General features: G+C 41.1%; 2 protein-coding genes across 3 annotated transcripts in view; one reads left to right on the top strand and one right to left on the bottom strand.

Annotated features, from left to right (window-relative positions):
- The first annotated feature begins 29 nt into the window (after positions 1-29).
- The window catches only part of LOC103514091, a 36,841-nt gene continuing 20,820 nt past the window's right edge, over positions 30-16,050 (top strand). Inside the window, exons 1-6 of the mRNA XM_026827134.1 lie at positions 30-37; positions 190-271; positions 494-655; positions 1,833-2,047; positions 2,663-2,848; positions 2,993-3,812. Of these exons, the coding sequence (XP_026682935.1) occupies positions 30-37; positions 190-271; positions 494-655; positions 1,833-2,047; positions 2,663-2,848; positions 2,993-3,812 (1,473 nt within the window). The remainder of the gene's footprint in view (positions 38-189; positions 272-493; positions 656-1,832; positions 2,048-2,662; positions 2,849-2,992; positions 3,813-16,050) is intronic.
- Positions 9,672-16,050, bottom strand: part of LOC113469443 (ATP-dependent RNA helicase DHX8-like) — a 9,862-nt gene continuing 3,483 nt past the window's right edge. For both annotated transcript variants that reach the window (XM_026827140.1, XM_026827139.1), the window contains exons 2-3: positions 10,561-10,646; positions 9,672-9,933 (exon numbers count right to left, since the gene is read on the bottom strand). In XM_026827140.1, coding sequence (XP_026682941.1) covers positions 9,676-9,933; positions 10,561-10,646 — 344 coding nt within the window. In that variant the 3' untranslated portion in view covers positions 9,672-9,675. The remainder of the gene's footprint in view (positions 9,934-10,560; positions 10,647-16,050) is intronic.

The raw sequence follows: 16,050 nt of genomic DNA, 5'->3' as shown, positions 1-16,050 counted from the left end.
GACACTCTCTGAGTAACATACCGTCTGTCATGTACCTGTAAATACATAGGAAATTAGGAAATGATTGGAAGACCTATGACTCCTTTGAGCACTTGCTTCAGTTCGTTACATATCCTTAATTTCATTTCGTTGGTATCCAAATAGGTAAACATCTGGGGAATCGCATGCTGTTTTTCCGACCCCACTTAGACTGGTGGTTGTAACCAATGAGAAGTGGCCTAGAGAGACAGCCCCATCCTATCCAACCCCCCCTAGAAATAACACACCAAGAGTAAGTTTTTATTTAACAAATAGGTAGGTTTATGGGGGCTACACTCAAGTTATTGTTTGTACTTGTCTATTTTCATGGTCCATTGTGTCTTTATTACCTATCAAATTATTTTTGAATGTTTTTTTTCCACTCAGTGCAAGACACTGGAGAGAAAATACTCATTATTCCTAACTCTTCAAACATCATATTTCAAATGCTTCATTTAATGTAAATTGATTTCAGAATGAGAAGTCCTCCGTTCAGAGCAGACTTGGCCCTAAACGAGAGGAATTCAAAAGTCCCCGCCTTGCTAATGGTGTAACAGATGGACCCCCACCAGATCCCAGAAGTTTCCTTGCTGATGATGAAAGGGACTTTGATGAAGGTCCTGGTCCATTTAGCAATGTAAGTGTATGAGAATCTGTCAAATAAATAAGTAAATCACTTTGTTTTGCTCAAAAGTGGGCCAAGTCACCCTGTTTTACAGTACCTAGGTAGGTACCTAAAAAAAAAAAATGAACTTTACTATGAAGGATCTCTTGTATGAATCCACATTTGCTACAAACTTAAAAAAAAAAAAATAAATACTTAAATAAAAAAAAAAAAATTAAATTCCTTTTTGAAACCAACCTCTTTGTGATCACTGCATTTTCAGAAAACCAACACAAGCCAGCTTCAAATCAAAACCAGATGTTCTACTCCTCGGAACCAAGTCAACCTCAGTCCAATGCTCCTGTGATGTCAGGTAGTGTTCAGAATAGACTGCAGAGAATAAGACAGGAAAAGTTTAATGCGGAACAAAGCCATACTCACAACCAGGGACCTTCTGCTAACACCTTTGGAGAAACTGCACAAGTTACCCATACAGGTAAATTAAACCTTTGCCTAAAAAAAAAAAAAAATCAAACTGAACTTTTTTGTATGATTTGTCCTGGTAGCCACAATCTCTTCATAGACTTAAGTAGATTCGTATAAGCTCACCTAAGCCTCAAAGTGTTTGCCCCTACACCTAAGCCTCAAAGGGTAAACTTAAGTAAATTGTAACCTTTGTGTAGGTATATCGAATTTTTACTGACCCTTAAATACTATGTCGTAATTTTGAACTGTGGTCCTAGCCATAAATACATGTTTCATCAGTTACCATATCTGTGTTCCCATTTTCTTCACAGAAATAGCTCCCGTAGCCAAAAAGCCGGGCAAGTCGAAGAATTTCAGCTTCCTCAAGGCAGCCATTCAAGAGAACCAAGAGAGCTTGAAGGAATACTTGCTAGAGAACCAAGAAGTTGAAACTAGCAAATCCATAGAGGTCATCCAGTTACCTAGCTCCTTCCATGAGAATAACCCAGCAGACATAGAAAATGGTCAAACCGTCACATATGTACACAAAGATATTCCTGTGCCTGAAAATCTACAGAGTGTTACTTACGTACATAAGGATATTCCTGTGCCTGAGAATCTACAGAGTGTAACTTATGTGCATTATCCGATAGCAGATGGTCACAGCAAGTATGGATCTAAACATGATGGGCACCACCAGAGTAATATACAGAGAACATATAATACTTTCTGATCTGACTTGTAGGAAAAGCAGCACAATGATTTCCGAGGAAGAAGAAATGACAGAAACAGAGGTGGGGGCCTCAGTAGAAGATTGGACATGGGAGAAAGACAGTGGAGAGATGATCGGAAGAACATTGATGATGAAAGAATTCAAAGGTCCAAGGCAGCTGATGGTAGAAATTGGAAGAGAGAGTGGGACCAAGACAAATATGATGAACCTCAAACCCATGTGGAATTGTAAGTTGTAGAAAAAATAAGTCTTTTTTTTTACATAATTTTACATAGGTTAAATACCTATCAGTTTTCTTTTTATTGTATGTTTGGGTCAAATCTTGGAAAAAATCTGAGGTCTTTTGTTCTGTTCAATTAAACCTATGTGAAGCCAGCCTAGCTAGCTTAGTTGGTGGTGTGTCTGCCTTTTAAGTGCTAGGCCACGGGTTTGATTCCCGCCCGGGGTGGATTTTATCCTGCTTGTTTGGGTCAAATCTTGGAAAAAATCTGAGGTCTTTTGTTCTGTTCAATTAAACCTATGTGAAGCCAGCCTAGCTAGCTTAGTTGGTAGTGTGTCTGCCTTGTAAGTGCTAGGCCACGGGTTTGATTCCCGCCCGGGGCGGATTTTATCCTGCTGGGATAATGTTCATTCTTGGAACATCTGGCTTTCTCCTATCCTGTCTTCCTTCTCTCTTCGATTTCGGGATGATAAGACCATAGCAGTTACAGTTCCCTCTGTCAAACCTCTTTTAAAAAAAGTGGAAAAAATATTGGAATGCACATAGAAGAATGAATTATTGGCCAAGTTCCCGACATTTGACAACAACATTTAATTTCAATATTGCCTTTGTCTCCTTTCAGAACCCCACCTGTACAAGTAGACAGAACTCCTACCCAAACTGAAACAAGAAGAAGGGGTACATCTGGTGCTAGAGGGAATTTAACCATTGCCAGAGGATTGAACATCCGCAGAACCATAGTGAATGATATTGCCCAGAAAGAACCCACACCACCCAAAATGAGTGAAGTCGATGAAATTCTGGAAAGGTGAGTAGTAATGTTTTCTTTTCCTAAGCAAAGTGGCTGTAGATTTATTGTGAATGCTATTATTTTTGAAAGAATACCAATTGTGAAATACTACATGCAGCAAGTTATCTGAAAATGTCAATATTATATTTGGAATTGTTTCAGAATAACTGAAGTCCACCTTGAATCCCCCAAGTCTTCCAATGTCACCTATGTTGAAGAGACTAGAGCTAGGTCTTACCCACAACCTTCAGTAGATACATCCTTTCCCCCTCAACCTGAATACCAAGATGTGAGCAACTACCCAGCACCATCGGCTGCCATGTCCCAACAACCACCGAGAGCTTCTATCGCCCATCAACCTGTGACAGCTGCTATTCCTCAGCAATCACCTGTAGCTGTTATACCTCAGCAAATGTCTGCACCTCCTTTGTCACATCAGAATCAGTACACTGTCATTCACAAGGACAGACATGATCCCTATCAACAACATGCTGACGTAAATGTCTATCCGACTATTAATGACTACTTGGACAACCAACGTGCTGGTGTAGGTATCTACTCTGATCAAGTCCATCCTTCAGTGAATAATGCAAATCCCTACATGAATCAACAAACTCCTGATTCAAATACTTATGTGAGTCAACAGATCCCTGAATCAAGTCCCTACCTCCAACATTCTCACATTGAAATGACTAACAGTTCAAAGCCTTACAAAAATCAGCAGAGCTACAACCAAGAAACTGGAGCAGTGCAGTATGTTAATCAGGCAGCAAGAAATCAACATGCTGAAGCAATGCAGTATACCAATCCATCAGGACAAAACCAAGTGATTTATTCCAATCAGTCTGTAAGGAACCAGACTGCTGAAGCAATGCATCATACTAATCAGCAAGCACAGTACCCAGTGACTAATTCAAATCTATTCGGTAATGAATATACACAGAGCCAAGGAGCAAATGTAAATCCATATGGCAATGAACAGGTACCTACTGACGCTGACTCAACATTCACTACAAGTCATCATTCTCGTAACCAAAACAAGGTGACTAATCTTTCAGACTCATATTTACATCAGCATTCACATAACCAAGTGCCTGATTCAAACACATACAGAAATCAGCATATTCGTAGACAAACAATGATGGATCAGCAAACTGTCGCCGGCAACTATAACTTCCCCTCAGAAAATAAAGCAGCACAACATGTCTACAACAATGCCCAGGTGTTGACTGAAAATCCCTCAAGTCAGCAGCCCATGTACCAGCAAGTGACTTCACACAACTATCACCGGCAACCAGCTGCAGTGGAGAAGCGAAGAGCCATCACTTCTGTACCTGTAGAACCCAATACCTCGTACACTGAACATGCCTCACACCCTAGGGAGACCCATAGCTACACCCCTGAAACTATTGGACAATATTCTACTGAGAACAATATCCCTGCACTTCCTGATCTCTCTGTACCCCCTCCCTCCCTAACAATCCCACCCAAGACAATAGCAGCACAGACACCTGCCATTCCTCACTTCACTAACAAAGATATTGAACATTTCAATGCCCAGCAGGAAGCCTTGATGAAAGAAGTTGCTCCTACGATACAACATTATGCAACCCAAGACTGTGAAATATATGCTGCACCCACCTATGTGACTTCTCAGACAAAATGAAAGAAGTTGCTCCTACGATGCAACATTATGCAACCCAAGACTGTGAAATATATGCTGCACCCACCTATGTGACTTCTCAGACAACTTCACCCTTCGTGAGTTCTCAAACCCAGTCACCCTATGTGACCTCTCAGACCCAGTCTCCCTATGTGACCTCTCAGACCCAATCTCCCTATGTGACCTCTCAGACCCAGTCAACCTATGTGACCTCTCAGACCCAGTCACCCTATGTGACCTCTCAGACTCAGACACCCTATGTGACCTCTCAAACCCAGCCACCCTATGTGACCTCTCAGACCCAGCCACCCTATGTGACCTCTCAGACCCAGTCACCCTATGTGACCTCTCAGACTCAGCCACCCTATGTGACCTCTCAGACCCAGCCACCCTATGTGACCTCTCAGACCCAGTCACCCTATGTGACCTCTCAGACCCAGTCAACCTATGTGACCTCTCAGATTCAAAACAACTCTGTGACCTACCATGACAATTCCAACTTAACCTATGTACAGACTGTACCTTACACGAGCGCCCCTAGTGTCAACCAATATGAATCACAACAAGACGGGATGTACTACGTGGGATCACAGGCAGCGTATGAAGATGGACCACAAAAATTAATTGAACATTTTTAATGAAATTTTAATCCTAAAAAGTTCATTTTACTTTTTAAAATGGCCAAAAATAAAAGAAAAATGCTAAAACAAAATCGCCATTCTGTCTTCAGGGATAATAGGGATATTCTACGAGGGAATATTTGTTAATGTGGGATAAATTTAGAACGCAATTTTAAGTATGTGAAGCTAGCCACAATTATTGAAAAATAAAAGAAGCATTAAAAAAAAGAAAAAAGCATAAAGAGAGGCAAAAAACAAGCAAGAAAATTTAGAAAAATCCTAAAAAATTCATTTTACTTTTTAAAATGGCCAAAAATAAAATAAAAATGCTAAAACAAAACCGCCATTCTGTCTTCAGGGATATTCTACGAGGGAATATTTGTTAATATGGTATAAAACTATGGGATAAATATGGGATAGAACGCAATTTTAAGTATGTGAAGCTAGCCACAATCATTGAAAAATAAAAGAAGCATTAAAAAAAAAGAAAAAAGCATAAAGAGAGGCAAAAAACAAGCAAGAAAATCAAGAAATTGCTCCTACGATGCAACATTATGCAACCCAAGACTGTGAAATATATGCTGCACCCACCTATGTGACTTCTCAGACAAATTCACCCTTTGTGAGTTCTCAAACCCAGTCACCCTATGTGACCTCTCAAACCCAGTCACCCTATGTGACCTCTCAGACCCAGTCTCCCTATGTGACCTCTCAGACCCAGTCTCCCTATGTGACCTCTCAGACCCAGCCACCCTATGTGACCTCTCAGACCCAGCCACCCTATGTGACCTCTCAGACACAATCACCCTATGTGACCTCTCAGACCCAGTCAACCTATGTGACCTCTCAGACCCAGTCACCCTATGTGACTTCTCAGACTCAGACACCCTATGTGACCTCTCAGACCCAGTCAACCTATGTGACCTCTCAGACTCAGCCACCCTATGTGACCTCTCAGACCCAGTCTCCCTATGTGACCTCTCAGACCCAGTCTCCCTATGTGACCTCTCAGACCCAGTCACCCTATGTGACCTCTCAGACCCAGTCACCCTATGTGACCTCTCAGACCCAGTCAACCTATGTGACCTCTCAGACCCAGTCACCCTATGTGACCTCTCAGACTCAGCTACCCTATGTGACCTCTCAGACCCAGCCACCCTATGTGACCTCTCAGACCCAGTCACCCTATGTGACCTCTCAGACCCAGTCTCCCTATGTGACCTCTCAGACCCAGTCTCCCTATGTCACCTCTCAGACCCAGTCACCCTATGTGACCTCTCAGACCCAGTCACCCTATGTGACCTCTCAGACCCAGTCACCCTATGTGGCCTCTCAGACACAATCACCCTATGTGACCTCTCAGATTCAAAACAACTCTGTGACCTATCATGACAATTCCAACTTAACCTATGTACAGACTGTACCTTACACAAGCGCCCCTAGTGTCAACCAATATGAATCACAACAAGACGGGATGTACTACGTGGGATCACAGGCAGTGTATGAAGCTCAGGCCAATGTTCAGTATAACTCTGCTAAGGATGCGGGTGTTAATATGGTCTCAACACAGCAGTACTATGAAGCCAACAATGGTAAGTGAATAAAGTTGAACTTTCAACTCAAGTTTTCTTGTTTTTTAAGAGTTTCACTGCCATTTTTATTTTGTACCAATGAAACAACAACTTCTACATTAGATGCTTGTGGTCTGATATAGATAGGTAAATGATCAAAGCACACTGCTAAGGATGCGGGTGTTAATATGGTCTCAACACAGCAGTACTATGAAGCCAACAATGGTAAGTGAATAAAGTTGAACTTTCAACTGAAGTTTTCTTATTTTTTAAGAGTTTCCAAAAAAAATTCGAAAACAAAAAAAAAAAAAAACGGGAAAAGAAAAAGACACAACCACCTACGGTGAATTGATTTCCTCTTGAAATACTTTTCTTTCTACCCTCCCGAGATAGAAAATATCTCACATGTACCTGTTAGATCCAGGGATGGTAATGGTGACCTTTGGACAGTAGCAGACAACCCGTTTACCTGCCGGTTCTGAGAACTGACCACTCATATTGTTGACACAGGTAAGTCACTCTCTATATCTTCTGTATCCAAGAGTCAGAGTTCAGGCACCAGGAACATGACATCACCACATTAGAAAGAAGTACCTACTTACAGTACAGTGGTCATTTACTCTGAAGTCCTTTCACTGTGCAGCTCCAGCTATAAGAGTATTAAGTAAGTACCTAACATACACAAACAGCCCACTCCATGGCTTTGGTCTAAGAGTAACTGTCTCAAGGGATGTATTAAGCTTGTACAACTCAAGTAAGGTATCTAGCTACTTGCTCCACATTAGAAAGAAGTACCTACTTACAGTACAGTGGTCATTTACTCTGAAGTCCTTTCACTGTGCAGCTCCAGCTATAAGAGTATTACCTAAGTACCTAACATACACAAACAGCCCACTCCATGGCTTTGGTCTAGGAGTAACTGTCCTAAGGGATGGATTAAGCTTGTACAACTCAAGTAAGGTACCTAGCTACTTGTGGAAGTCCTTTCACTGTGCAGCTCCAGCTATAAGAGTATTAAGTAAGTACCTAACATACACAAACAGCCCACTCCATGGCTTTGGTCTAGGAGTAACTGTCCCAAGGGATGTATTAATATTAAGCTTGTACAAATCAAGTAAGGTACTAGCTACTTGCTAGCCCAGTGTACCCACCATTATTTTTGAGGGTTAGGTGTAGTTCTTGAAATTTTCATTTATTCCAGCCTGAAATTCCTAAAAGACAATGTTGAGACAATCTAAACCAGAAACCGAGGAGGAGAGAATTGCCCGTATCAAAAGACAAAATGAGGAAATCAGGAGACGGGAACAAAAAATTTTGGAAGACAAAAAGTTTGCTGAAGAACAAGGAGCTGGATTCAAAGTGGTTGTAACCAATGAGAAGTGGCCTAGAGAGACAGCCCCATCCTATCCAACCCCCCCTAGAAATAACACACCAAGAGTAAGTTTTTTATTTAACAAATAGGTAAGTTTAAGGGGGCTACACTCAAGTTATTGTTTGTACCTGTCTATTTTCGTGGTCCATTGTGTCTTTATTACCTATCAAATTATTTTTGAATGTTTTTTTTTTTCCACTCAGTGCAAGACACTGGAGAGGAAGTGGCCTAGAGAGACAGCCCCATCCTATCCAACCCCCCCAAGAAATAACACACCAAGAGTAAGTTTTTATTTAACAAATAAGTAGGTTTAAGGGGGCTACACTCAAGTTATTGTTTGTACTTGTCCATTTTCACGGTCTATTTTGTCTTTACTTATTACCTATCAAATTATTTTTGAATGTTTTTTTTTTCCACTCAGTGCAAGACACTGGAGAGAAAATACTCACTATTCCTAACTCTTCAAACATATTTCAAATGCTTCATTTAATGTAAATTGATTTCAGAATGAGAAGTCCTCCGTTCAGAGCAGACTTGGCCCTAAACGAGAGGAATTCAAAAGTCCCCGCCTTGCTAATGGTGTAACAGATGGACCCCCACCAGATCCCAGAAGTTTCCTTGCTGATGATGAAAGAGACTTTGATCGAGGTTTTAAAGTGAAAGAACAGAGAAAATGAGGAACTAGGGAATTTTTCCTTTTTCTTCTACGACTTCTAGATCCTGAGATAAATCCATCTAAAAATGACGTCACGACATAGCTTCCCGTACGCGCTGACGTCACATCAACTTCCAAGCGACACTAGTTTAATGTTCGTGCGCATGCGTTTCTGCACATTACTTTCAAAGACGTCACGACCGTTTGAACTTTTTCCCCGGGGACAGATTTTATCTTAAACAGACGAGCTTCGTTATCTTAATCTCTTGTAATAAAATTAATTATTCATCATTTTTTCTTTCAGATTTCAAACCACGAACCAATTTTGAGGCAAACAAATCGACCACAAACAACAAATTCAACACCAATTTCAAAGAATATGATAATTTGGACTATGATAGGAAACCTGACCGATTTTCCGGTAGACCACGGCAATCTCATAATGCCAATACACCTCCTCGGTTTCTGAACCGTGTTGCCAACCGGTCCCATGAAGACAGTCCTAAAGCTTTTAAAACCATCGAATCCACACGAGGAAAAGATGGTCATGCTGAATCCTACCTACAGGATAAACTAAAGAAAGCCAAGGAAAATGTGGGTGCCAAGAAAGAAACCAAGAAACATTCGCTCTCTCCAAAAGAGAAACGTGAGGTGAAAAAAGCAGAGAAGAAATCCGAGCCTGCCAAAGCAGAGAAATTCGATTGGTTTGCGGAATGCGAAAATAATCCGGAGTTGATTGAGAGGGAAGCCAAAAAAAAAAAAAAAAAAAAAAAAAAAAAAAATCTGAATAGGTAGGTAGGTAGGTACCCTATATTTTTATACATAATTCCGTTTGCTGATTTTACATGATTAATTGATTACCTGCATCTTCATATTCTTCATTCACCTCACAGCAAGTGCTCTGTTTCAAGGTATATGTCTAGGTATTTCAAGGTTATGTGTTCTCTATGTTATTTTATTAAACTCACGTAGAAGCTGATGGGGCAAGGGCTTCCAATGCTGCCATGGCATCATCCACTACATCCATGCTGCTTTCTTCCTTTGGCTTTTTGCTCTTCTTGCTTTTCTTGCCCTCATCCAGGTTTAGTTTTTGAGGGATTTCATTGGGAAGTGCCAGACCAGGGAACTTTGCACTGAGCAGATCACTTTTAGTCGGTGCTGGTCTGTTTGGTTTGGGTTTCATGTGAAGTATAATCCTGTGCAAGTTGGTCATGAAGGAGTCCTGAAAATAATTCCAATGTGGTTGTTGTGTAAGGAGAGAGGAATGGCTCAATGTAAACAAGCTGGGCCCGTCCCTCCGGGAATTTTTTAGCCCATAGTTTATAGAAAAAAGGAGAAAAATGGAGCATATGGTCGCGCTGCGCGCTCCTGGGGCTTCATGGGTTTCAGCATTGGATTGCGCTTTGCGCTCCCTTATATAGTCATGCTGCACGCTACCAGGGCTTCGCACAGTTGTGCATGCAGTCGCACTTCACACTCCCTTGTTTATGGTTGCGCTGAGCGCTCCCGGGGCTTTGCTTTGTTGAGCATAGGGTCACGCTTTGCACTCCCTATTACTACATAATATATGCACTTTCGTGTTCCTGGTAAAAAGACCTTTAATTTGATATATAGGTCAACCAGGTTTGATTAAGTCCTTCTATGGGGACAGACAGACCAACCGACAGACATACGACACCAAAGCAAATACAATAGCCTGTCCCTTATACCCTTTTTTTACTTTCCTTCGTAATAATAAAGGAAGGATGGGCTAAAATAAGAACATAGCTACTTCATGGCATGGTATCTGCTTTGTGAGTTTTCTTTTACCCTACTTGTGTAAATAAATATGTAGCTAAAAACTACTTACTGAAAATTCAGCTCCATTCTCTTCCAATGCCTTTTTGAAAGATTCCACATTGTCACTCTTATCTGCCAAATCAATTATGAATTCAGCTAAAAGCAAAAAAAAGCCAAGTTTTAGACACACTAGTTAGGTAGGCACATCAAACAATTGTGTTGTACTGCAAAAGTGCAAAACTACAATGGTAAACTGTAACTAAAGCTTGGTATCTTTTTCCCTAGAATACAAATATATTTGTATACCCTAGAATACAAATACATAGGTTCTTTTGTTTTCTAGACATATTTTAGAATTTAACTTATGAATTCAGCTAAAAGCAAAAAAAAGCCAAGTTTTAGACACACTAGTTAGGTAGGCACATCAAACAATTGTGTTGTACTGCAAAATTACAATGGTAAACTGTAACTAAAGCTTGGTATCTTTCTCCCTAGAATACAAATATATTTTTATACCTACCCTAGAATACAAATACATAGGTTTTTTGTTTTCTAGACATATTTTAGAATTTAACCAGTATGCCATCCATACTCCTAATCTAGCTGGGTTCTAGACATTTCTGAATCTTGGATTTGTGAACTCAGGTTGACCAATTCTTGCAAGTTGTGTGTTGTTTTGTATGTTCTACGTTCTACTCGAAATGCATTGTACCAATACTAGAACTGAGGATTAGAAAATCTTGGAATGAAGAGCAATTCCAGGGATCAGAACCATCAAGAACCCAGCTGTCTCCTTAAAATCAATATCTGGTATTATTACCATTATGGACTGAACTGGGTCACGAGGTTTTAAAGTGAAAGAACAGAGAAAATGAGGAACTAGGGAATTTTTCCTTTTTCTTCTACGACTTCTAGATCCTGAGATAAATCGATCTAAAAATGACGTCACGACACAGCCTCCCGTACGCGAACAGAATAATTGTTCAGATCCAAATCCACCAGACACTCTCTGAGTAACATACCGTCTGTCATGTACCTGGAAATACATAGGAAATTAGAAAATGATTGGAAGACCTATATGACTCCTTTAAGCAGTTGTTTCAGTTCGTTACATATCCTTAATTTCTTTTCGTTGGTATCCAAATAGGTAAACATCTGGGGAATCGCGTGCTGTTTTTCCAACCCCACTCAGACTGGGTTATTGTTAGGAGGCGGGTAGTCTGTAGCCAAATGGTGGGGAGGGTAAAGCACTCGAAGAACCAACTTTTTATTATGGATTCTTTTAAGTGGCAGGGTTCTCCTATAGGAGCTCTTACACCCAAACTTCAGGTTTATATAGTTAAAAAAAATAATAAGATAGCTAAGCCAAGGTTTGTGAAAAAAAAAAAAAAAAAAAAAAAAAAAAAAACATTTACCGGGCCAGCCTAGTTAGCTTGGAAGGCAGGTGCCCTGCCTTGTAAGCGCTAGGTCGCGGCTTCGATTCCCACCCGGGCAAACTTTATCCTGCCTTGTAAGTGCTAGGTAGAGGATATGATTCTCACCCGGGGCGAACTTTAGCCTAAACAGATTAGGTTCGTTCTCGGAGTGGCGAGCTTTCTCCTATAATGTCCTTTCTACTATAATGTCTCTTTGAGTTAGGGACGATAAGACCTCAGTTCTTACAGTTCTTTCTATGAAAATGCCGAAAAACCTTGGAGGCTCTGACGCTTCATCGCTTCAAACGTTCACGAGTTCAAGCGCCTCTCGGCATACTTGATGATTGATGAATTCTCTTACTTACCGGACTGAGCTCATGTAGATTTCTACCATGTCCATTGAGGAAAGGAGGTTCATCCTCCACCATTTCTATCTCAATATCTTCCTCCTCCACAGCTTCCTTAGGTAACAGGCCAGTCTCCTCGTCAAAGTCAGGTAACTCACTCTTGTCAATGCAGTTGGCTGACAACATCTAAAACAGAAGACCAATAAATATTTGTACATTTTTTGTATGGAGGTTTTATTTTCCACAAATGATAAACATAGAAAGGATTTCACAGGATATACCTACAGTCTGTGGCTGAAAACATCGCGAAGAGTGTTTTATAAAATAAACAAATCTCGTCTGATCCCAGGTTTGATCAGTTGATCGATTCACAGCAATTTAGTTCGACATTCAAAATCCACTGAAGGGGAATCAGCACTATGCAACACACTGTTGGTAACTAAATAGAAAATAGGTATTGACAAGGAATTATTGCAAACTATCATTATGATGATGAAAAAAAAACCTTAGTTCTTAAAAACGAGATTACTGAAAAGCTGTCAAAAAGGGACTTCCCTGTCCTACGCTGGCAGTCTAAAAAAAAGATCAATAATCCTCGCTAAATTTTATGACTTGATTTGCTCTCGATGACTCACCTGTTTAATCTCCCATCTCTCAGGGGAGGATATCTTGTTCATACGTTTGGTCCTCTTATCAGTCTCAGGTTCTAGGGGGGTCTGCAGTTCCAGTAGGGTGGAAGGTCGGTCTGGATTTCTCAGGGATGGATCACCTCTGCAACAAATGAAAAATTAATTCCGACTGTCTGCTCAGACTTACGATTTTTTGTTTTCTCAAGTTGTGTCCACACATTGTCGACGCCGTCGATCGACGAGGTGAATCTATGTTGTCGAGGCAGTGTACGGTTTCAGTCGACGTCCATCGACGGCGGGATCGACTATGTGTGGACACTCCTTAGGAGGTTTGATAGAGCGAACTGAAACTACTGAGGTCTTATCGTCACAAAATCGAAGAGGTGACAGGATAGGAGAAAACTAGCCGTTGCGAGAACGAACCTCATATGTATAGAATGAAGTTCACCCCGGGCGAGAATCGAACCCGCGTCCTAGCGTTTACATGGTAGACGAGCTACTTTCCAAATTCCAAGCTAACTAGGCTGGCAATGTTTGATTTTATTATTTTTTCATTTCAGTGCCTACTTTTTTCACCACACATAGCCGACGCCGTCGATCGACGAGGTGAATCTATGTTGTCGAGGCAGTGTACGGTTTCAGTCGACGTCCATCGACGGCGGGGTCGACTATGTGTGGACACTCCTTAGGAGGTTTGATAGGGAGAACTGAACCTACTGAGGTCTTATCGTCACGAAACCGAAGAGGGGACAGGATAGGAGAAAACTAGCCGTTCCGAGAACGAACCTCATATGTATAGAATGAAGTTCACCCCGGGCGAGAATCGAACCCGCGACCTAGCGTTTACATGGTAGACGAGCTACTTTCCAAATTCCAAGCTAACTAGGCTGGCAATGTTTGATTTTATTATTTTTTTCATTTCAGTGCCTACTTTTTTTAGCATCTAGCTGGCCTCGAACTAGCAGAACAGAAAGTCACTTACCGTTCTCTATTGGCTAGTAAAGTGTTACTGGATGGGTTCAAGTCTTCCCCAGTCTCTTGATCTACGTCTTTCATTGCCAGAGATATCTTCTGGCCTGTCATTGATAGAACTTTCACCTGAAACCAGTAGCAGAGATTTTTTAAAAGAAATTTGATTAAGGGAACTGTAACTGCTAATGTCTTATTGTCCCGAAATCGAAGAGAGAAGGAAGACAATATAGGAGAAAGTAAAGTGTTACTGGATGGGTTCAAGTCTTCCCCAGTCTCTTGATCTACGTCTTTCATTGCCAGTGATATCTTCTGGCCTGTCATTGATAGAACTTTCACCTGAAACCAGTAGCAGAGATTTTTTAAAAGAAATTTGATAGAGGGAACTGTAACTGCTAATGTCTTATTGTCCCGAAATCGAAGAGAGAAGGAAGACAGGATAGGAGAAAGCTAGCCGTTCCGAGAAGGAACATTATCCGTTCAGAATAAAATGCGCCCCGGGCGGGAATCGAACCCGCGGCCTAGCGTTTCCAAGGCAGGCGCACTACTAACCAAGCTGGCTAAAGTAATCAGGGAGATGGTTAGAAAATTAAAGATAATTAATCAGCATACCTCTGTGGCTCCTTTAGTTGAGAGCACTGACTCTAACTCCGCGATGGCGGGTTCGAATCCCGACCAGGGCAAAAAAATTCTGACCAAACTTTTTCATTCACGGATGTAAAATTGTAAATTTCATTCATGGATGTAAACATTTCATTCATGGATGTGAAATTGTAAAGGAATGTGGTGCAAAATAAAAAGGTGAATTCTTCTTCTTTACCTTTTTCTGTGTACAGACGGGGTCGGCGTTTTTCGTCAGCCTCTCATTCAGCCCTATCTAGGGTGATTGCTTTGGGCTGACATTTGGTTTTGGTTACAAATTTTACGAGTGGATGCCCTTCGCACTCTCGCACTCAATCTTTGCTATTTCTTTAACAAAGGGGAATTCAGGATGGTATGCTCCCTGTATAAAGTCCCCGGTCAGACTAAGCTGGACTAATCCCTGTTTAATGTCCCCCAGCCAGATAAATAAATCATAATAAATTAACTATCTCACCTTAACTCGCATTCCCTTGGACACCACATCCGTCACGTTAGTAACTCTGCCTTCTCTTCTAAGCTGGGATATGTGCACCAAACCTTCCCAGCGCTTACGAAAGCCTTCCAGTTGAATGAAACAACCAAACTGAACTATGTTGGCTACTTTGCCCGAGTAGATCTTGCCCACACACGGTTCTTGCTCTTCTTGGGAACTGAAACAAGGAATAAACAATTGATTAAACGATCTTATTGTTCCTACAAACCTACTCTAAGTAATCAATCATTCATGATTCAAGGCAAAATTAATGCAAAAGAAGTCGAGGACGAAGAGGGCTTCCTGAGGATGTATTTATAGTGGGAAAACATACAACGAGTTGTTTAGAATTTTTTTTTTTTTAGGTAGGTAAGTATTTGTTTGAATTTAATATTAAGGTAAATTTAGAAGCAAGAAAAAAATCAATCGAAACTTACTCATTATCTTCAGGAGGAGACATGCTTCCACGACGATGAATTGGTTTTCTCTCCTCACTCGGACTTCTCCTCCTCTTCCTCGATCTCTCCTTCTCATTACTAGGCGACCTTCTCCTTCTCTGTCTGTCTCTACTCGCACTCCTTCTTCTTTCTCTACTATGACTTCTCTTTCTCTCTCTACTATGACTCCTTCTCCTCTCACGACTTCTCCTTCTTTCTCTACTCGACCTTCGCTTTCTATCTCTACTCCGACTTCTTTTCCTCTCTCTACTTTCACTTCTGTTTCTCTCCCGACTTCTCTTCCTCTCTCTGCTTCTGCTACGACTCCGGTGTCGTTTCCTATCACGACTTCTGTTGCGAGGTTTGTGTTTGGTTTCTTCGTCAGATGGATTTTCTTCTTTGATGGTTTCCAGCTTGGCAGTTTTGTGACCGGACCTGGAAAGAGGAAATGGAAGGATTATGGAATAATGTAAGGCAGGTAGTTAGTTAACTGTGCGGGGTTTATTAGTGTCTTTCACACCCATAAGGTAGGTAACTACCAGCCCTACCCCTGCCTCATGGCCATGGGAATAAAGGGACCTCAGAATTGATTCACACTCCTTTAACCCTCCTGAGCAATAAAATAAAGTATTTGTTGAGATCGGAAGAG

The sequence above is a fragment of the Diaphorina citri genome, unplaced genomic scaffold (genome assembly GCF_000475195.1).
Source record: "Diaphorina citri unplaced genomic scaffold, Diaci psyllid genome assembly version 1.1 scaffold1080, whole genome shotgun sequence".
Classification (NCBI taxonomy): domain Eukaryota; kingdom Metazoa; phylum Arthropoda; class Insecta; order Hemiptera; family Psyllidae; genus Diaphorina; species Diaphorina citri.
This window is presented reverse-complemented; position numbering and strand designations above follow the sequence as displayed.